Source organism: Takifugu flavidus, chromosome 12 (assembly GCF_003711565.1).
Source record: "Takifugu flavidus isolate HTHZ2018 chromosome 12, ASM371156v2, whole genome shotgun sequence".
Classification (NCBI taxonomy): domain Eukaryota; kingdom Metazoa; phylum Chordata; class Actinopteri; order Tetraodontiformes; family Tetraodontidae; genus Takifugu; species Takifugu flavidus.
Window position 1 is genome coordinate 10,003,136 of NC_079531.1, and position 22,407 is coordinate 10,025,542.

Sequence of the window (22,407 nt, forward strand, 5' to 3'; positions counted from 1 at the left end):
CATTCTAAACTAAAACAATGTTAGTCTTTCAGTTTGAGCAGTTTTAAACCCTTAATCATACATCTAAACATATTGTTATGCTATGTATTATTGAAACCTTTCTTTAGGAGCCAGGTCTTGACTTTATATATTAAACCTCTGAATTTCTTACCTTTGGTTTTCCCTGATCACTGCTTTGTATTAAGCTACTCAACCTTTTCAGTCTGCAAAGTCCGAATGTGTAAATGTCACTTCAATAAATAGAAGACTGGTTTACTGTACCAGTCATATTGTCTAGAACATCAGAGCCCCACTCTCCACGTATGATAGAGGAGAGGATGTTGTCAAAGTTGTGGAGGTCTCTGGAGGACACCAGTCGGTCTCTAAAAAGTCTACGAGCTTCGTAAGCAACGGCCTCCAACACACTGTCGGTCACATGAGATTGAGCTAAGAAGAAATAAAACAGACACAGGCACGTTTGGAGTATTAACAGAAAGCATGTTCCAAGAAAAAGGAGCTTCATGCTGCACAAAACACAATTTATATACTAAGCATAAGACAACAATAAGGTAAGGTAAAGTACCGTATTTTCACGACTATAAGGCACACCTAAAAGCCTAGAATTTTCTAAAAAATCGACGGTGCGCCTTTTAACCCGGTGCACCTTGTGTGTGGACTGAGTTCCAAAATCTGCTGTATGCCTTTGGTGGGTGCACTACAGTAAACGCTCCGTCCATCGATTAGCGGCACACCTATGCGTAAGGACCCCCTAAAATGGCATTGGTCAAGCGACATGCGTATGAGGCTTACTTTAAACTGCAGGCCATCGAATATGCGGCTGAAAATGGCAATCGAGCAGCTGCAAGACATTGTAATGTAAATAAGTCCATGGTCAGAAAGTGGAGAAAACAAGAAAGTGAAAGTGAGGAAGACGAAGCTGAGTTTCCGTGGGAACAAAGCAAGGTGGCCCAAGCTGGAAGACCGAGTGGAACAGTTGGTTGTGAAAAAGCGAACAACTGGAAGGGGCGTCTCTACTGTCAGCATTCGACAAAAGGCCAAAGCGATTGCTGAAGAAATGGACATTGAGCACTTCCAAGGAGGTCCGTCTTGGTGTTTTCACTTTATGAGGAGGCGGCATCTCTCCATACGCGCAAGGACAACTGTTGCGCAGCGGCTGCCCGCGGATTACCAGGAGAGGGTGGCCATCTTCCGCACCTACTGCCGCGACAAGATAACCGCGCCCAGCCACATCACCAACCTGGATGAGATCCCTCTGACTTTTGACATCCCTTTGACCCACACAGTGGAGAAAAATGGGACCAGCACGGTGGCGCACAACGGGGCACGAGAAGTCGTCGTTCACAGTGGTCCTCGCCATGGAAACGGACAGAAATTGCCACCAATGGTGATTTTCAAGAGAAAGACATTGCCGAAAGAAGAGTTTCCTGCCGGAGTTGTGGTCAAAGCAAATCAAAAGGGCTGGATGGACGAAGAAAAATGAAAGAGTGGCTGAGGGAAGTGTATGTTAGGAGGTCAGATGGCTTTTGTCGCACTTCACCATCCCTGCTTCTATGTGATTCCATGCGTGTCCATCTCACAGACAGCATCAAACAACACAGTAAGCAGGTGAATTCAGAGCTCACCATCATCCTGGGAGGACTTACAAAGGAACTCCAACCGCTGGACATTGGTGTGAACCGGGCTTTTAAAGTCAAGTTGCGTGCTGCGTGGGAGCGCTGGATGACAGAAGGTGAACACTCCTTCACAAAGACTATGAGGCAGCGGCGGTAAAGTTATGCCACCATATTGGATTGTAGACGCATGGGCTATGATACCGTCTTCATGTATTGTAAGAGCTTTCACGATCAACGCTGAAGCAGAACCGGTCGGTGAGTCTGATTCAGATGAAAAAGAGGAATTCGGGATGTTGGACATTGACATAGCGCAGCTGTTTAATTCAGATACAGAAGATGAAAACTTTGATGGTTTTGTGGCGGAAGAATGAAGATTTTGTTCAATAAATGTGTCGAAACTCACTGTTTTACTTCCGTTGTCATTTTTTACTGTATGTTTTAGCATGCGCCTAATAATACGGTGCGCCTTATGTACAGTGGTATGAGAAAGTTTGGGCACCCTTGACAATTGGCATTATTTTTATTCACCAATCATTGGGTGTTTTAATTCACAACTTAATTTTGATATATCAAATAACTGATGAACACAATCATATTTCAGCAGTGAAGTGAGGTTTATTGGGTTAACAGAAAATGTGCAATATGCCTCAAAACGAAAAAAAGGCCTGTGCATAGATTTGGGCACCTAAATAGAAAAATCATATTAGTATTTAGTAGAGCCTCCTTTTGCAAAAATAACAGCCTGTATGAGTGTCTGGATCCTGGATGATGGTATTTTGGCCCATTCCACCTGGCAAAACCTCTGCAATTCAGTGATGTTTGAAGGATTCTGAGCATGGACAGCCTGCTTCAAGTCATCCCACAGATTCTCGATGATATTCAAATCTGGGGACTGGGATGACCATTCCAAAACATTGTACTTGTTCCTCTGCATGAATGCTCAGGTAGATTTTGAGCAATGTTTGGGGTCATTGTCTTGTTGAAACACCCATCCCTGGTGCAACTTCAACTTTGTGACAGACTCTTGAACATTATTCTCAAGAATCTGCTGATATTGAGTGGAATTTTAACAAGATTCCCAGTACCAGCACTGACCACACAGCCCCACAGCATGATGGAACCTCCACCAAATTTTACTGTGGGAGGCAGGTGTTTTTCTTCGAATTCTGTGTTCTTTTGCCGCCATGCATATCGCCTCTTGTTGTGACGAAACAATTCAATTTTTGTTTCATCAGTCCACAGTATCTTATTCCAAAACGATATTGGCTTGTTCAAATGTTCTTTCGCAGGCGACTCAGTTTGTGACGACTGTGAAGAAAGGGCTTCTTCCGCATCACTCTTTCGTACAGCCTTTCCTTGTGCAAATTGTGCTGTATCGTTGACCAATGCACAGCGATACCGTCTGCAGCAAGATATCCTTGCAAGTCTTTGGAGGTGGTCTATGGGTTGTTTTTAACCATTCTGACCATCCTTCATCTTTGCCTCTCTGCAATTTTTTCTTGGCCTACCACTTCTGGGCTTAACAAGAACTGTGCCCGTGGCCTCCCATTTCCTCACAATGTTCCTGACAATGGAAACTGACAGCTGAAATCTTTTGGACAGCTTTTTGTAACCTTCCCCTAAACCATAATGCTGGATAATCTTGGTTTTGAGATAATCAGAAAGTTGTTTTGAGGCTCCCATGTTGCAGCTCTTCAGAGGAGAGTCAAACAGAATGAGAACTGGCATTTGGCCACCTTAAATATGTTTTGTCATTATTGAATGCACCAGTAAATGAAGTTCAAGGCTTAATGAGCTCACCAAACCAACTTTGTGTGTCCAATTATCTTGTGATGATTGGTTACAGGCCATCAAATCAACAAAATGACAAGGGTTCCCACATTTTTGCACAGCCTATTTTTTACATTTGATTTAATTTCATACAATTGCATACTATGAATACCGGTACTTAAAATCTGTGTTTGGAAATCAAGCTAACACTTGGCTCTTATGGGCAAATGAAGGACATGCCACCAAGAAAATTGTATGTGAAGTCAGAGTCCATTATTACACAACCTCAGAGGGGGTGCCCAAACTTTCTCATACCACTGTATATGTTAAATACAGATATAGCACCCGTAACAGAGACCTCGCCTTTTATTACAGTGCGCCTTATGGTCGTGAAAATACGGTAAAAGGATGAGTTCTACTACTTTATCTGGACACATGCGCTCAAAAACACATGCACTCAAAAATTCAAGAATCACCCATCCCAACTTCCAAAGAAATTGTTACCACTCTGCACACATCCCAGGACAAAAAAATTACAGTTTTATAGTCTTGAGTTTTTCAAAACTAATTAGCAAAACTACTAAGCAAAAATTTTAATGGGGGGATTTGCTTCCTCCCCCAAGATATACAATGTCTTGGGGAGGAATGTAGAATGGAGTCACAAATGGGCCACAAGCATAAATACTGGTAGGGACCTCAAGGAAGCAATCATTTTATTTTCTGGGATAAATCCCCCCCAGCTTCTGAGAGCAATCCAAGTATATGAAGTTGGTATGTGTTACCTGTAGTGAGGTCATATCTCAGCAAGCTGAGGACCCATTCTGTGAGGACGCAGGGAGTGAAAAGGTAGTGCCTGTGGTCATCCACCGTAAACCTGGCCTTTGTCTGAGAGGGACAAGACACACACTTTGAATACAAAGGTCAAAATTACTAACAGTAAGTCAAATTAAGTATGTGGGTGGATTTAAAATAAGTCTCCAAAATTCAAAACATCATCCACAACATTTGTGGACCTGTTATAGTTTAACACTAGAAGGTGGAGAGACTTTCTCCATCATGACTGCAGTGCTCATGGAGTTGTTAACTTTGACAGGGTTAGGTCAAATAGTACGCCCAACCCAAAAAATCTGCTTGGATTTAGAAAAGGTTGGCAGATGCAAGCGCATCGCTTAAAGAAAGCAGACATGAGACACAAGAGGTTTCAGTTTGTTGAAATTGGCCATTAAATAAGCACCCTGCTAACTATTGCTGGAACCAGCATGTAGCGACTAGAACACTGTCAAGACTCTGTAGAATATTAGATTGCCTTGCAAGAGTGTGAACCTTGAATCCATCAGGTAAACTTATTAGTGAGTCTGAAAACAAACTGGACAGATCTTTGGTATATCTTTATTGATACAGCATGTGTTACAATCCAAAGATGGGTACATGGCTATAATTTCTGCAAAAGGTGGACATGAGAAATATTAAAGTTAAAATAGAGAAATCTATTATTTGCTGCCCTCAGATCTGCATATATTTTCAAATCTGCCTGCTGTTATTAATAATAGTTGTTAATAATTTTGGCCACAAATTGTATACTAATCAGAATTCATACCCAGATGAAGCGCAAGCAGAATGGACAGAAATCGGAGTATAAAAGAACACCTGCTGGAGTCCATACCTGCTCATAGAGCTCCACAAGAGAGCCAGCCAGTTGGTGTGTTTTCCCAGCACTGGCCCATACTGCCTGGCTGCCCAGGCTCTGCTGGAGAATTGGCTGAAGGTACACTGAGTAGATAGTCTGCAACTGCTCCCTGTCTGGATAGCTGCAACCAGAAGCAGAGAATGGAGGAAACATAATTAGTTCAAGTTAGACCAAGGTCGTTTGTTTTCTCAATTGTAATTTATTCTGCAAGTTACACATAACTTGAAAAACGTACTCTATCGTGCAGATCCGAACTATAGATGAAAATCGGGGAGTGAGTGGATGGCTCCCTAAAGCACACCCAGTTGACATGGAGGCCACCACCTGAATGTTCTCCAGACTCACCCATTCTAGACTTTCATTATAGAATCCATTATATGTTAAAACCTGGAGTAAAGAGGGAGACAAAAAGGACAGACATCTTTGGAAAAGAGATAGGAGAAAACTTTTACCATGATAAAAAAAAAAACGGAACTGGAAATCTCTCCTCATTTTAGTTCATCTTTAATGTTCCTATTCATCAGCATCTTTTCTTTTCAATGTATAATTAGCATTTGTACTACCTGTTGCAGGAATGCAATCAGGTTGCATGTCCCCCACTTGTCAGGTTTGGGCAAGCTTATGTCTTTCAGGTAGAGAACCAGGTTCTCACAGTCTTTGGGTCTGAAGACTCGACCTGTGTTAGAACTGAGCAGCAAGCAGGTTTGGCTGAGCTTCTGCAGGACATGTCGAGAAGAAGTCTGGGCACTGCAGTGAATCATAGCAACTTGTGTGGAACGGAGCTGAGACAGGGCATGGCGGAGGAGCATGCTGAACAGAAAACAAGAAAGAAAACAGTCCGAAAATACTTCTTGTTCTTTCTGCTTCTTGATATCATAGATCTCATATCAGCTTAAAAAACAATTGGACCAGGACAAACATTAAGGCATAGAAAAAGCATTTAACAGAGAAAATGAATAAGGAATTAATCAGCTAATGAACCCCACTGTTTCAATGACATAAAGACCTTGAAAATGAAATTAGAAGAGGCAAAGGAAAAGAAACTCATTGAGACTTGAACAGTAACGACAAAGCCAAGTTATTCTTGTTTTTAAACCGCACATGAGCGAAAATACAATGAAGCCAGAGGCAGTAGTTCTACACGCACAGGAGCCTGAGCACCTACACAACACCTTTGATAGGCTAGAAATACAACTTAGTTGAGCATGTTTGTATGGAATCCTGTACTGTAATGATGTACTGAAATTAGGAAAATGTAAAGTGTATAAATTTCAAATCAATTCTTTTCCATAAGGTTACATAAGTTGTAGATGATATATACTGTGTTTTGACATTTTTGGAAGCACTTGCAACTGAGTAATAACGTGATGTTGATGTGTGTCCGTTTATGTCTCAAAATGAGGATAATTACCCTTTTCCACAACCCTCTGGCCCCACGATCATGAAGGGTTGTCGGTGCTGAGCAGTGAGCCATGGAGAGAAGCCGTGTAGCGCCCTCTGCATGGCTGGGGTCTCAATAACAGCCAGCGTGTTTGTATGACCCAGCTGTTCCAGTACCTGTTCCTTGGGATGCTGGAATGTATATGCTGCTAGATGGCCACAATCAAAGTCATAGTAGGTATCCAGCGGCTTGTTGGCATTAGGTGGACTTTCCCTGGCCCAACTCAACAACTACATAATTACAAGTCAGAAAAAGCACTTTTTGAAAACACTGTTAATATCCTCGAGTAGTGTCAACTAGTGCACCAGGTGCACATCTTTAAATATAATTTGATTACTGACTTATTAAGGCATAAAACATGAACCACTAAAACATGAACACAGTGACTGCATGGCTAAACCAAACAAACAGGAATCTTACCTCTTTGGCAAACTCCTGCCGTGTTTTAAAATTGATGTTTCCTCCAAGACCTCTAAGAAGACCAATGATGAACTGCCCTCTTTCTGTTACACCACTGAGATGTGACAGGCCATTGAATATTGTCCCCACCACAGTGGTCTCCACCACAAAATCATTCTAACAAAACAAGGCAAAGCTGAACTCTATTTAAATGTATGTGCTTCTGCTTGATGTTAAAAAAAATCAACATCATGTGCAAACATTCATCTGCCAATATACAGCAGATTCTACATTTCACATTCAACACAAATAAAGATCCATTTTTGAGACAAAGACAAGTAAAATAGGTACCTGTTTGAAAATCCAGTCAAGGGCTTGTTGGAAATAGTCTCCAAGCCAATTGTTGAGGTTTTCTCGGTATTGCTCTGGCTGACCCTTCACCCACGTATTTAACAAGGCATTGACATCAGTGTCCTGATCACTGAAAAGAAAGAAGGGTTTTACTATATGATCAGATCAGGAAAACTGAATTTGCTACTAAACTAACTGACCTGACAAAGATCATGCCCATGCGAGATATGGTGGCTGGTGAGGCACAGCTAAGGTCATGTGACTCAAAAATGAAGTTAACATTGGGTCCAAACTGAATGCGTTCTCCACTAGGCAACGTTAGTAGCCGATTATCATCAAGGACAGAGTTCAGGCTCTCAATCCACTCGGGGTCGATGTCACCATCACAAATGATCCAAGAGCTCACCTCTAGAAAAGAATTATATACTTCAAAGTTAAGGAACTTGTACAACACATTAGTGTTTTGATGATATTGTCCAATCTATATCAAGATGATATTATACTGCTAGATGGTTTGTTTGTTTTACTTATATTAAACTGTATTAAGAGGTGTGACCTTGTGGTTCTCTGACCACATTCCTGGCGCTATTTGTGAGGACACCATCCGTCCATTCTCTGGTGTCCATATCTATCTGTCCCAGTAGCTGCTGTCTTGGCATGGCCTTGGGATTCATTATATATTGCCTGACCTGGGAAAAAAAAACAGGCAAGGCATTTTCACATCACACTGTCAAAATGCTCTTTTCTTTCCCCAATAATTTGTACCTATAATCTTTTGGACTCAAATGTAACTATACGTAGTTTTTACATAAAACTGTCTCCATTATAGAAGATGCAGTGGAAGGAGAGCGCTGTACCATACTCACCACTCTGTCTGTCTTGATTAGAGCAGCTCTAAGCATCCTCCAGAGTGTAGACTTGCCTGCTCCACTTGGCCCTACAATGACTACACCCATGCGCTGCCTCAGCTGTTCATGCAGCTCCAAGGCCTTCTTCAGCTACAAATGATGGGGAAGAAAAAAGGTTTTCCACTCAGAGAAACCACTTCTTTCTGCATTGATGTGGACAACTCTAAATTTTAAACAATGGCTAACTAATATTTCCTAACACGATATTCATACCTCTAGTTAATGAACAGATTATTTCATAAAAACAAACCTGGCTTGGTGTAAGCTCAAGCTGTGCCTCCTTGTACACTTCTTCCAGTGCATGCACAAGTCTCTGGTCCACCAAATTGGTCAAATGAACTCCCGAGAACACATCTTTGACCAGAGCATCAAACCGAGAGGTATCGGCAAATGTCAGCTTGGACATAGTGTTTAGTCTCAATGCCTGAACCACCAGGTCTCTCTCCTGAACTGAATAGAGACGACAATCATTTATTCCCCATGCACATCATAGAAACACATCACATAGAATGTAAATTTTAACAAGAATATAATTAAATATGGAAAAGTAATTGAAACAGCTGCAAAACAATCTGCACAACCTATGGGCAAAGCAAGCCAAACAATCCAATATGAAAAAACGCTCCGCAAAACTGTGGAACAGGCTTTAGTTATTGCTTATTACTGCCTGCATTGGCAAAACCTCAATTACAATCAGATAAGCATAAAAGCTGTTCAATACATTTGTTTTCTTGGTCACATATGCTAGCCTTTCATGCACGAAATAAACATGATGTAACAGGAAGAAAGCAGTTGAGGACTAGAGAAGAACCTAAACGGATGACAGGAAATTAATGTGTTTGATGCATTTGCATAGCACAAAAGTACACAATGCTACATTTGTGCAAATCGGAGCAACTGGGAATAAAATGGATGACAACACAAAGTCGTGAAAATGGGGAGATAGTGAAGAGTCATTTAAGAGACAATAGGACAGCAAAGTCCCATTCCAGGAGAAAAAAATATTATGGATAAAGTGGATGATTTTAATTCAAGAAATGACTTTATTATCCTCTGTGACATATACCTGATGCAATTCAACTCTCACATTTAAAGTCCACTTGCAGAGTGTATAGGACTTTTCACAAGTGTGTGTAGCTATAAACAAACATCTCTCAAACCATGAAAGATCTTTAGAATATGGTTTAATGATGATTGATTTTTAATATAGTTGTACTGATTTGAAATTCCTAGATGTATATTACAATTTGACATTTCATCACACTATTATGGCTGTCAACACCTGTAAGTCTGCCTCAGTGAGGAGCTCCGACCAAACATCTAAAACTAGCAACAGTTGGGCAATTCATTCATCTGAAGCCGTGGTCCTGCAGGCTGAATAACTGAGAGTGGGTTCCAACTCCATGTGTTTGAAGAGGGAATGGGAAAACATCCCTGAATGAGCACATAGATCATTGAAATCCGTCTGCAGATTGATGGCAGCTGCCAAGATTGTTGGAGTGAATAAGGACTGAGCTTCAGTAATCATCTTTATGAAGATAGCTGCCAATATTTTTTTACAACTGATCCATTACTCTATAAATCCTGTTACGCTGTAATGGTTTAAAGACGCAATATAAGTTGTAAAGGTCTTTTTCTTAGGTTGAGAAGAACACACAAGTGAGGATAAACCAAATTTTACTGTCTGCCCAGAAATATTGGAGTCAATACTGGAATCTAAAAGTCAGGGGGGAGCTTACCTTTGTTCTTCTCCCGACTGTGCTTCTCTTGCTGTAGGAGTTTGCCACAGGCATTCAGCACTGTTTTCAGTGCACGCAAACCCCAGTCATAGTGCTGCTGGGGCGTCAACAGCTCCCTGAGCACAAAAGGAACTTACCGGTAGCATTTTTAATCATCGATACAATCTAGTCAGTGTGGGACCAGATAGAATGTGAAGATTACAACAGACTTTTGTGGAACTTTACAAAAAATGAAATCATCAGAAACTAACCATCCAAAGTGTAGATCAGGAAAAACATCAATCGTGAGGTGTATTACTGTAAATCTACCTGGCAAGGTTAAAGATTGCAACTAGTTTGTGCCCCAGCACATCTCCATTTTTGAAGCCTTCTGAATAGAGGATGACCTCAGCTATGAGCTCATTGTCTGGCCTACTCATGGCCACTGGTCTGAAGAGCTGTTTTAGATTGTCCGGGAGCTTCTGTCGACCACCATAGCCTTTACCTGCTGGGTTCAGTGTGATGAACACCCCAGAATTAAGGTCCAATTCAACCTGGAAGATAAAGAAGCAGAAAACATCATGACAGTTATGTCATGACATAATTGAGTCTGATTTAACAGAAAATCAAAACTATACATAAATATACACGGAACTACTGCATCGAAGAACTGAGAGCTTTACATAAAAACAAGAGATAAAGTTCAGAAATTGATTTTTAGCATCAGCACTATGAAACATCTTTGTCTGCATCGGTTCTCATCTTACTGACCTCCTTTCCCAGCAAATCACAAGTCTTTTTGTGATGTTTAAGGGAATCTTGAATGGCCTGAATCTGCATGGAGACAGCCGATAGAACCGATTCCTCCAAACGGTTAAACTCATCAAAGCAACCCCATGCTCCACACTTCAACAAACCCACAAAGATTCTTCCCATGGATTTCACGTCAATACCCTACAATAAAGCACAATAGGTTTGGCATCGTTTTTTTTCATTTGCTGTAGCTCTCCGTTAAGATTCTGTATCAGAATTACATATTAAAAATCTCCCTCATAATTGCTGCATAGCTTCTATGGTTATGTAGCTAAAATTGAGGTTGATTAAAAATCAATATTAATTTTGTGTGCTGGGTGTGACATCTGTCCTAGAAAAGGAGCTTACCTCATCACAATTAAAAACCAGAACTTGTCGTCCAAACAATGCCCCCAGTGCTTTGACGGACTCGGTTTTGCCTGTGCCAGCAGGCCCATAAGGATTCCCCCCAAGACCCATCTTCATGGCCTGGGTCAGAGTTAGGTAGCATTTATCAGTCAGTGGTGTATGCACCAATTTAGCTGCATTCCCCTGAGAAACAGATAAGATAAACAGGTAAGATGAACATGCAGAAGAGTAAATACTGGAGGTGGCCAAAGGACCCGCACACCTCTGTCTCATAAAAGAGGAGTAAACAAAGACTGAAGAGTAAAAATGAATTAAACAGCTGAACAAGAAGTCATGCCATAAAGCCTTAAAGTGAAAGAGGGAAGGTCACTCGCATCTTTTAAATGCACTTTATCAGGTTCAGATTGGTGTGGCTTTGGTCAGGTAACAGAAACCAAATCATTTTCTAATTATTACGGTACTTGTTTTTTTCCCCCTTGATAGTCTCCTCGAGAAAGGTATGGTACACGTAAACCCACCTGGTATTCATAAGTGTAGCTGAAATGTGCATCCACCATATGAATGACACAGCATCTGTCTGTATCCATGTAGAAGCGAAGCTGCTTCCTCCAGGCCCAGGAATCAGGGCTGGTGACCCCAGCTTGTTTTAGCTGCTTTACCACACTAATGTTGTGAATCACATCCAGGATCAAGGCCTTCAGCTTTAGCTGCAGTACGGTGGACTCTGTGCATAAAGACATACCCCTCACTCATAAGTAGGAAGCTGACGGTTACACCCAGACAAGTTAGACATGAATGCTTTTTAGGTAGCGGTGAACAAACTCCTTATTTATTAATGAGAATGTCTCAATGATGAATTAGCGAACATTGTACTGCACAGTGTATCATTTTTGTTTTTTTGAACCATGATGATGTAACATTTATTTGCTCAGATAGTTAACAATACACTCTGAACCAGTGGAAATTATAATTCCAATTATATTATATACAGACAATTAATATGCAATTGTGTGTTTTTCTTAAAAATGAAACATGATTGTGATTGTATCTCAGTGTATATTCACGTCATAAAAACCATGTGGTTGTAATGCACAGTATTAAAGCTTTCTATGTAACTGGACATAATGGAGATTCGTCCGAAGTTGTAATTAAAGCAGCTTGAAAATAGTAGCGTAAGATAACAACCAAATTGCTTTCAGATGCAGATATCTACACCAAAGGAGCTTTAAAAAGTAATAAATAGGGAATGTACAGATGTAACTTTATGTTTACTTGATTATCAAGTTCCCTTGTAGGAGCATCTAGTTTTAAAAATTCAGAAAGTGCAAGAAATGAATAGCTGATTCACTACGAGCCCACCTGACAACCAGAGCACAGCAACAGCATAGCTAAAGTACATTTAGAATACATTTAGAATACATGGAATTGAAATCCTGAACTCATCTCTTCTACTTGGAATTCACACCTTGTGAAATATTGATTTTTATTCTATTTGAAATAATATTTTTGTTGGCTTTGAGTTTTTATTTGGTGCAGCACTTTGTTTGACCTGTTTTAAATGCTCTATAAAAATGAACTTGGACTGGATACATATGTAGTCTGAAGTGAATGAAATGCTAACATATCAGATACTATAAAAAGCAAGTTAATGCATATAACTCTCCCAAATTACTCTGTGATTTGCATGTTTGACAAGAATACACACCTTTGTTGGCCTGATCAACACTGCTGGTGTCCACCGTGGTGTAATGTTCTAACTTAGCAGTGAGGTTCAGCTCAAGCTGCAGCAAATTTTGTTGCTTTAATGCGCTTTCCACATCTTCAGTAAACTGGATTTGCTCAGCCAAACAAAGAATCTGCATCACAACATCACAACAATCAGCAACGAGGGGTGGGATGTATAGTATGAACTATGAAATCTATTAAAGACGCAGGTTGTAAGATTTCACAGCATCCTGCAGTGAAAAGAAAGGTATTTCAGAAGTTAATCTCTTTCCTTTTCAACTGGCTCTGACAGGGTCCAGTGATTACGGTAACCGCAAATTTTAGAATGTATTTTAAATAAGCTAAAATATTAACAAAAGTGATTTTATCTGGTCTACTCTTCCCTTTCAGGGAAATACAGTGTAATAAAGTTACGCAACATAAAAAGTGTCCATTTCTATTTTATTTAATTTCTAGCAATATATCAGAAAACATCTCAAAGAAAAATTATTGTAATTATCGGATAACATATCTGGTGTAAGAGAGGTGTGACTTGTGTGTGGACCTGCAAAGGGTAACTTGAGGGATCAACTTCCCCTTTTTTCCCTGCTGATACACACTCATACAACAGTTGTTTCAGAGTGTCCTTCATTTGTGCTGACAACTGACTCAGCCATTCCTAGGAAAGAAGACAACACGTTAAAGGGGAATGGGGAATTAAATGCGCACAGATGATTTTTACTACACAATGCCAGGTTTAAAACCATGGAAAAATGTCCAAGTGTCTAAAATGAACTGCCGAGAAAGATTCTGTATAAAGCTAATTCCTGAAAAAGAGGAGCTTTACCTCCACAAGGCTGGAGATCTGTACTGACTGCTTGAGTGGGACAATCTCTCCCTCCAAAGAACACATTGCTAGAATGTGTTGACACTGCTCATCAAACACAACACTGTGGATGCCTGCACAGATAACAAACACAGATTATCTTCACTGTCAAAAGGAATCTGTCTTATCCAAAAAACAGAGGATCATGCAAATGTAAAACAGACCTCCAAAAAGCTTCTTGAGGTGCAACTGGATGACATGTGGGTTTGTTGCCTGACCAAGAATCTCTAACAGGTCATCATCTCCTATGAAATAGAATCGTGGGAAGGCAGAGCGCTTCTCCTGCAGCACATGCACAAAGATGCGATGTTTACATCAGATATACAGTATATCTCTAATGCCAGCACAAATACACGTGTATACCTCCAGGAACTCATTGAGACACTTTTGGCAGCGCTGCAGTTGGTCCAGTATATTGACCAGTGCAATTCTGATGCCAGCCCTGGTACTAAGAGAGAGGACTCTGTTGTCTCTCTGAATATCTGATATAATGGACCTAAGACACACAAAAATATCCTTTATAAAATACCGCCCTAGTAAAACAGATATGGAAGACAATTAATATAGAAAAGATGTGACGTATAGAAACAATGAAGAAAAGCTTTGGGTGCGATGGAAAATGGAAATCAACACAGCACCTAAAATCTTCATCCACCCGTTTGAAGCGGGCCTCCTCCCGAGGTAAAGCCCCTCGTCCAAAAATGGGTTCAAGATAAACCCAACGTCTCTGGATGGAATTCAGATTCAGCAGGTACTCATCTAAGTCTGACAGACGAACCTCCCACAGTCTGACCTGTGTGAAGACGGTGTTGCTTTATTGACCTTTTTAAAAGCAAACTGCAAGAAATCAATAAAGCTCAAGAATGACTGATACCAAAAGAAGACGACACAATCCATTTTGTAAGTAAATACTGATGGAGAGTTCTTACTTTTCCTCAAAGAAGTATTTAAAATACAGACCCATGAGTCCACTTTCATACTTTTCAATAGTGGAGTTTCAGGAAGTAAAGTAGGATTTTCTTTGTCTATTCTAGAGACTTGGCTTGCACCAAGTTTCCAGTTTTCCATTGGTGATGAGCATTCAGTGTTGCTTTTAAGCTTTTCCCCTGACATGCTAAGCTCAGTCTCTCAACGTTTTGATGATTCCGTGAACTTGAGATATTTTTAAATCTGTTAAGTCTGGCCTGTGAATCACTTCCAACAGTTAATCTCGACTCTTTCTTTCTCAGTGAGTTCCCTGCTGTAGACTGAAATTCTCCAAGAGGTCAAAAATCAATCAAGTATAACTGAAAGAACTAAAAAAAAAAAAAAACAGTTTTGGAATGCAAGTGAATAACTGTAATTTGGCATATCAACTACAGTATACATAAACATATATTTTTGGATGTGTGTGAATACATGCATGGGTTTAGCAAATACAATATTCAGTTTGATTTACATTTCGAAACAATGTCACTTTTTTGATACAGTGTTCACGTAGAGAACCAAGCATTTGGCCTGACCTTGTCTCTGAAGGTGTGGTAGTAGGGAGAATCTTTGAGAGATTGCAGCAGACATCGATTATCTCCCACCTAAATGAGTAAAGACAATTAGCTCTGAAATACAAACCTCAGAGAGAACATGGGGCATGCCTCGATATATGGGTGGCTGCTCACTTAACTTTGCTATAATTTACTTAATTTACTATGCTCACCCTTGCTGTTTCCAGTCATGCCTGCCTGGTAGTACGTAGGGGGCTGGATCTATAATAAGCCTGCTCATTGGTGAACTTTTGCCTTGGCCATAAGATGCCGTCATCAAGGAGAATTATTTGTCTCTGATTTCAATCCCTCCACAATGGCCATCTAAGCTGTGTAATACAGTTCTTTTGTGGTCAGCTATGGCTTGTCATAGCACTAAGAGCCCATTTCTAGGTGTAACTGCAGAGATTTGCCCCTCACCTGTGCACCCAGGTTATAATAAGAACCGTTCACATATGACAGGTTAGGCTTTTGGGGCTTCACCCACATGGTTATTCTATAACTCTTTTGTCTTTTCAAACTTTTATTTCCTTTGATGCTGATTCAGTCTACAAGGCTTACAGGACTTTGTCCGAACTAAGCACGTCAGTGGGCCCACTTACATGACTGTCAACATCAGATAACTGGGAGTACCGGTAATCAGATAAATCTGATCTGAGGACCTTCTCTGCTGGAGAACATACTTAAGAGTATCGAGATTATTGACATCAGATAGGAGGAGTATGTTTGAGTGAGTGACGACACTGTGCCAGTAATATTTAAGGTGAAAGGATCTAGTACAGATGAGACAGTTTATAACAGCCTCTCTTTGTCTACCTGGTTAACTATGTCTCTCCAGTCCTTGATGAGCAGGAGTCTGCACTTGTTGCTGTCTGTGTACTCAGTCAGGTTGAAGGTCGCTGCAGCTCCCCACAGTTCCAATTCTCTCAGGGCCTCTCTGATTGTCACTTCCTCCTGAGCACGAGTGTTCAAATCCTAAAAGCAAGCACATGTACAATGATGAATAATGAAATAGTTTGGTTTCAGTCAGCACTTTATAATATATAAAATGCTATGTTACAGCATAGTATAAACCTGGTTACCTTTAGGTAGGCAGGAACTTTTGTAATAATTAACAATGGTAAAACACATCATTAACTGGGCTTACTGGCTGAACTATATCATTGCACCATTTTAAACTACCGGTATGTGGAAAAAATGGAAAGAAAACTGTAAAACACAAGAACTCATTTATATTTTAAAGATGAAAATATATAGATTGTGCTTGGCTGGATTCCAACATATCAACATCAAGCAAGAAACCTGCAAGTTCGGTCAGTCCAAAAGGTCAATGATGTCTCATTTGGTCAAATCTATGAAAATATTTGCATTTTGTTCAAACAAAACTTCTTAGATTTCTTCAACCTTGCATTTCTATTATTCAAGTGTGCAGATGAAAACGCGGGCTTTTAAACTCAATCTTGGGTGCTGCTACCACTGGAAGATGACAATTTATCCTGAACTATCCCAGCATCAACTGAGCCAATCCAGGCTACACTTCCAACTTCTTCCCAGGTGGAAAGAGGTGTGGAATAATACCAGGCAATGATCATAACTTGTGTCTTTAAACTATGGAGTGAGGCAACAGAGGAAGTCTTTTGCTGCTTTAAAAAACAGATTTGAAAAAATGTATATAGTCACAATCTGCCCACATAGACACATACCTTGAGTTCCAAAGCTTTTTCTCCAATAGTACTTGCCACACTGAGGAGATCACCAAAGGTGAGTTTCTCTAAAGTTGTTCCTCTTGGAAGGCCAAGCAAACGAAACATGTTCAACCAGTGCTCTTGGGAGAGGTGCTCTCCTTGTACATACTTCAGTACAGGCAACATACACTAGAAAAAAGGCACCATGTCAAAATGCAATTACAGCATTTCATTTATCCAACCTTTATAGGATATAAAACTAACTGAACTATCCACATTTTTGATTGAAAGCAGTTGTGTGTCAAAGTAAAAGAAAATGAAAATCTGTGTGTCTGGACCTTGTATTTATCCACTTCTGCCTGCAGCTTCACAGACATGGTAGTCGGCTGTTCCAGCTTCCGAAGTCTCTCTTGCCATGTAATCAGAAACTCCTCAAATACATGTGTTTTTTTCCTGGGAACACAGATACAAACATTTAAAACACAACTTAATACAAAAGTCCAGTCCATAAATACAAAAAATAAAATAACAAGTCTTACAAATATTACCACTTTCCAAGAAATTTAAAACGAAGAGGAAAGTGAAAGGGACATGCTTGGCTCTGTCAGACAAAACTGAAAATATGATATTTTGTGAAGTTTGCTCTGAGGAAAAAGAAAAGAAGATTCTTTAGACTTTAATGGTCAAAGCCCTGTACCTGAATACTATCCAGTCTTGCTGGGCTTTTTCTGTAAAGCCTTGTTGCCACACTTCATACAGACCCCACATCTGTCTGTACTCATCCAAGTCTCTATTTGTCTCTTCTGCCAAAGAGAAATCTGGAGTGTCCAGATTAAAACAGGCACAGTCCTCACTAGACAAGATGACAGCACAGGTCAGCATTGGGATGTAAAAGGATGAAGACAAATTTGAAGCTTGTGTCAATACCACACCAACTATTCACATCTTAATCAAGTGTAAACAAGTCACAAATTAAACATTTTGAGATCTTACAGGAGTTTAGTACGAACAAGCTCTAACTCCTGGAACTCTTGCTGCTTGTCTTTGATGGTTTGGAGGCACTGAAGCAGGGCAGCATGATCACCAGTCACAAGCATTTCATCTTTAGGCTTAAGTTGGTCCCAGTGGGCCTTAAACCGCTCAAGATTGGCCCTGTAGACCTCAATACATCCAGCAGCATTATTCCTCATTACAACCATCTGCCCAGGATGCAAAATAAAGAAGATAGTCAGAGGCAATAAATTATTGAGTTAAAAGCAATAAACAGAAAGTGTGTGAAGGATTATTACTGAAATTATCATAGAAAATATGTGTTTATGACACCTGGTCTTGGATCATGAGCTGGTGGCTCTCCATGAAAAGCTCCAATTTGTCCCACTTGGCCTTTAGTGAGTTTAGTGTGTCCACACCGGCTCCAGCTACGGCTCGTAACAGGCGATTCTTCTCTTCACCATGTTGAAAATGAGGCAGTATCTTTTCACAAAACAACATGGACCATTTGAGTGTGAATTAATAGCTTAAAACAAAATAACACATCACATTAAATATAACGCAATTGTCCAAAGATCTGTGAACCCATGCAGGCTATTCTGAAAAGATCTCCATTTATTTTCATACCCTACCATATTTTGGAGTGGTTTTATCTTACTTCATTTTTTTGAGCTATGATCTGGTTGTATTTAGTATTAGCTTCACCAATCTCCTCCAAGCTCTCGGGTCGACTGGACAGGATTTCCAGTGATTCTGAAACAAAACTCTCTATTGTTTGGATGTGACCTGCAAGCAATGAGTGAACAAACAAGAGAAAGTAAGAGGTGAGAGAGAGAGGGAAGGAGGGAGACAGAGAGAGAGGGAAGGACAGAGACTCTTGTTACATAGGGTAAAAGAGGAGCATTGAAATAGGTATTAAGACTCTTTGCAATGAACCTTGAATTTTAGCTGGGGGGCTTTCATCTGTCATCATTAATTAAGCAAGGTGATGCTTTGGCTGTTTTTCAGTAGCTAGGACAGAGAGTGCTCAGGGATGGGGGACCACTGATTGGCATAAAGAACAGAGAGATACTAAACAAAACCTGATCCAAAGTCCTCAGGATTTCAGATCTGGCCAAAGTCTCGCTGTCCAACAAAACCATGGCCCAAATCACATAACCAACAAATACAGGAGTGACTTCAGGACAACTTTCTGAGCTCCCTAAATGGCCCACCAGGAGACCTGCTTTAAGGCTCATCAAACATCTCGGGAGCGGCCTGAAAATGGTCATCCACAGACTGTTCCCGTCTGACCTGACACAGCTTGGGAGAATCTGCCAGTTTGTGAGTGAGTTTGTTGCATCAAACCCCATATCAGAAGATCGGAGGCTGCCAAAGGTGCTTAAATCATGGGTTGCCTAAAAGAATCTGAACACTTATGTCAATACCACACTTTCCTTTCTTACTCTGTATAATTGTCATATGCACAAAAAGAGGGATTAAAAAATTACACAATCAGCATTCCATCTTTACCTTGAATGGACTTCCGCAGCGATACGAGCAGGATGTCAAACAGTCTCTGGATTAAGTCATCGATGACATTTTTGACAGGCTCACAGTTGACTGTAATACAGTCAACTTTCTCCTGGCTAAGGTGGGAGGAAAGAACATGGCTTTATGAATGGATGGATGGATGGATGGATGGATGGATGGATGGATGGATGGATGGATGGATGGATGGATGGATGGATGGATGGATGGATGGATGGATGGATGGATGGATGGATGGATGGATGGATGGATGGACGGACGGGTGAAGTGTGGTTTTGTTGTGTTTCTTTATGGATCATATGTACCTGGGCAGAGATTCAGACTCCTTTCCTCTGACTTTCAAAGCCTTGAAGTTTCTTTCCCAGTCTTCGACGGAGCACATATGCCTCTCCACTAACTTCTCTAGATCAACCAGGCCCAATACCAACCACTCCTGCAACACATTCATAACCGTAAACCTTAAGAGGCTGGATAAAGTCAAGTTTTCGCTGGAGGGAAATAATTCAATAAAAAACAAATAAAGTGGAGGCCTGATGAAATTACATTTAAAGATGAACTTGGTGAACTGAGTACTTTTTAACTGGAAGTGTTAGCGATAGCCTGTTAGCTATGTTACATTCAGACATTAAATCAAGATCATCAAAATGGCCATAAAGACATTATCATACCTGGAATTTGTGCTGTATAGCCTTCAGGTGGCTAAAAAGGTCTTCAGCTTTGTTGAAGATGGAGATGAATCCAGATGCATTTCTATCAACTATTAGGTTGAAGATCAAATCCTCTCTGTAAGCACTGACCCCTTTAAACTGATTTGGAATTGAGATGAACCGCTTCATCTCTCTGAAATAGCGAGCTCGCACCTCTTCAAATGGAGGGCGAAACTGCAAAAGGCCTTGCCTATTTACAAGGAGAGAAACTGTGGTTGATATTGAGATTCTTATAAGAGGCGATGAAGAAGCCAAGGTCTAAAGAGAGACTGTGGCCTTTTGTAAATAATGAAAGAGATAGATAGGAGTGCTATAGCCCCTTCACTGACTTGAAAGTGAGGTCTATTTGGATTTCAGGCAAGTTCTTGTTCAGAGCTTCTAACCCTTTCTGGTACTGGTGTTCAAGAGCCTTATATAGCTGATGGTTCCAATGTTGGCGCCATGCCTGCATGTCATCAGACCTGAAACCCTACATGCAAGACATATTTATACTCCACATAAGCTATCAAAGAAAGATAACTGTATAAATAAATATACCTGAGCTTGCAGAGTGGCAAAGCCAATACGAAGACCATTAAGACCATCTTTCCAACGTTGCTGATGTTTCAGTAGGTCCACATTCATCAGTGTCAACACCTGAAAACCAATCAGAAGAGCTACCGATTACCCACTAATCACTCAGCTTACATTAGATATGTATTTCCCCTATTTCCTCCACATTTAAAATAGTACTAATATGTGAGCATAATAAAACCTTTTCCGTGAAGTCTGAGTGCCACTTGCGTAACTTTCTGTTCTCGGTGGAGAGTTTCTCAGCAGCATCCTGCAGCTGGGTAATATAACTTTCCAATTCTCTGGGGTTGTTCCAAGTGATTTGAAGTCTACCATCTGAATCCTTGGAGGAAGAACGAGGGTTCTATCAAATAACAACAGAAAAGGGTGGATTACAAATAATTTAGTTGGAAAAGAACAAGTTGTACTGACTAATTATCATCTTACCATTTAATTGTTCTGTTATCAAAAGGTGGTGTTTTTTGGAATATTTATTTAATGCTGATTATGACTACAAGCAGCTTTATTCCCAATAAAAAATAGTTCACTCTTTTTCTTGACCCCTATTTTCCTTGCAGTGTCACAGGAGGGTGCTGGAGTCTGTCACAGCTCCATAGGGGCGGAGGCAGGGTACACTGATTGCAGGGCCCTATCTGAGCATTTGGGAGGTCGGAACCTTGATCAAAGGGCCCCTTGGCTGCTAAAGCTTTCCAAGTTTTGCCCACAACTGGGGCTTGAACCAGGAACTCATTGCTCTATAGACCACCACCACCATCCGTTCATTAGTCACAAAAACAAATGTCAGGTTATTGAATGAACAATAAGTTGATCGTCAACAGTGATAACATTAGAAAAGTTACCATAGAAAACTTACATAGATTGTAAATTTATAAATTACGGTACAGATCGGATTCTAACCATTCAGAATGGACATTGAAAAGAAAATAACAGTAAAAAAAAAAACCTTAAATAGAAGCGAAACAAAGTGGTAGCAGAGGAGTGATACCTTAATGATCTGTTCAAAGGCCAGCGCCAGCACCAGCATCATGGGCCTCTGAGAGGGAATCATCTGCTGCTCAATGGTACTGTAAAAATGGGCCACCTGCATGCATGCATGCATGACAAATGATTGAATAAACAAATCAATGCATGAATGAAATATCCTGATAGACTCTCACCTGCTTCAGAACCATGGCTTGTCTGTAAAATTTCTCTGCAGTGTTAGCAGCCTGTTGTATCGCAGCTGGAACTGTAAAACCCAAGGCTGTGAGCTGTCTCACCTCCCTGACTAAACTGCCGAGCCTGTCTGAATAATGGATCTTGAGCCTCCCATCACCATGGTCTAGGTCCATCACACAATGACTTGCCTGAAGACTGTTAAGATGAAGAAACAAGAAAGGCTGTGTGTTCAATTCAGACTATCACTCAATCTAAAGAGTGACAGAATAAAGAGTTGTGGGTGAAGAAACACATTCACTGTTGCTTTATCTGTTCTGTTATGTAACGAATATAAGTCACTTGAGATTACAGCAGAGAGCTCTCTTTCAAACCTGATCCCTGAATTTGGATCTGCTAGTCCAGACAGTATCTCTCGTGACCATTCTGCAAACTCCTCTTGTTCATATGCCTTCAGAACGTCCAGCAGCTCATCAGAGAAACACAGAAAACCTTTGAACCCAGAAAGGTCTGTCAGCAGTGCTTCAGCGATGCGGATGGAGTCTTCAACCTAAAAGAAGAATTCAAAGACAGTATGAAAAAAATCTGATTTTGTTACAGTAATGTAAA

General features: G+C 40.5%; 1 protein-coding gene and 1 long non-coding RNA gene across 12 annotated transcripts in view; one reads left to right on the top strand and one right to left on the bottom strand.

Moving 5' to 3' along the window:
• Nucleotides 1–22,407, bottom strand: part of LOC130535553 (cytoplasmic dynein 2 heavy chain 1) — an 81,293-nt gene that overhangs the window by 54,992 nt on the left and 3,894 nt on the right. For 10 of the 11 annotated variants that reach the window (XM_057050662.1, XM_057050656.1, XM_057050663.1 and 7 more), the window contains exons 13-52: nt 22,173–22,348; nt 21,801–21,996; nt 21,629–21,724; nt 20,825–20,986; nt 20,608–20,706; nt 20,400–20,539; nt 20,032–20,260; nt 19,669–19,796; nt 19,346–19,461; nt 18,492–18,619; nt 18,167–18,316; nt 17,837–18,042; nt 17,541–17,696; nt 17,182–17,296; nt 16,862–17,032; nt 15,975–16,133; nt 15,141–15,209; nt 14,277–14,431; nt 14,002–14,134; nt 13,803–13,920; nt 13,600–13,712; nt 13,318–13,431; nt 12,754–12,904; nt 11,567–11,772; nt 11,049–11,231; nt 10,659–10,841; nt 10,218–10,441; nt 9,909–10,024; nt 8,420–8,619; nt 8,128–8,259; nt 7,818–7,950; nt 7,462–7,669; nt 7,262–7,391; nt 6,932–7,087; nt 6,482–6,741; nt 5,634–5,880; nt 5,306–5,457; nt 5,047–5,191; nt 4,166–4,268; nt 262–426 (exon numbers count right to left, since the gene is read on the bottom strand). In XM_057050662.1, the coding sequence (XP_056906642.1) occupies nt 262–426; nt 4,166–4,268; nt 5,047–5,191; nt 5,306–5,457; nt 5,634–5,880; nt 6,482–6,741; nt 6,932–7,087; nt 7,262–7,391; nt 7,462–7,669; nt 7,818–7,950; nt 8,128–8,259; nt 8,420–8,619; nt 9,909–10,024; nt 10,218–10,441; nt 10,659–10,841; nt 11,049–11,231; nt 11,567–11,772; nt 12,754–12,904; nt 13,318–13,431; nt 13,600–13,712; nt 13,803–13,920; nt 14,002–14,134; nt 14,277–14,431; nt 15,141–15,209; nt 15,975–16,133; nt 16,862–17,032; nt 17,182–17,296; nt 17,541–17,696; nt 17,837–18,042; nt 18,167–18,316; nt 18,492–18,619; nt 19,346–19,461; nt 19,669–19,796; nt 20,032–20,260; nt 20,400–20,539; nt 20,608–20,706; nt 20,825–20,986; nt 21,629–21,724; nt 21,801–21,996; nt 22,173–22,348 (6,223 nt within the window). Of the gene's footprint in view, nt 1–261; nt 427–4,165; nt 4,269–5,046; nt 5,192–5,305; nt 5,458–5,633; nt 5,881–6,481; nt 6,742–6,931; nt 7,088–7,261; nt 7,392–7,461; nt 7,670–7,817; nt 7,951–8,127; nt 8,260–8,419; nt 8,620–9,908; nt 10,025–10,217; nt 10,442–10,658; nt 10,842–11,048; nt 11,232–11,566; nt 11,773–12,753; nt 12,905–13,317; nt 13,432–13,599; nt 13,713–13,802; nt 13,921–14,001; nt 14,135–14,276; nt 14,432–15,140; nt 15,210–15,974; nt 16,134–16,861; nt 17,033–17,181; nt 17,297–17,540; nt 17,697–17,836; nt 18,043–18,166; nt 18,317–18,491; nt 18,620–19,345; nt 19,462–19,668; nt 19,797–20,031; nt 20,261–20,399; nt 20,540–20,607; nt 20,707–20,824; nt 20,987–21,069; nt 21,539–21,628; nt 21,725–21,800; nt 21,997–22,172; nt 22,349–22,407 lie in introns of those variants that run through there. The other variant, XM_057050664.1, reaches the window with a different exon arrangement.
• On the top strand, nt 14,439–15,214 carry LOC130535573 (uncharacterized). Its single transcript, XR_008953166.1, has 2 exons — nt 14,439–14,724; nt 14,758–15,214. It is a non-coding gene; the product is annotated as an uncharacterized LOC130535573 (long non-coding RNA).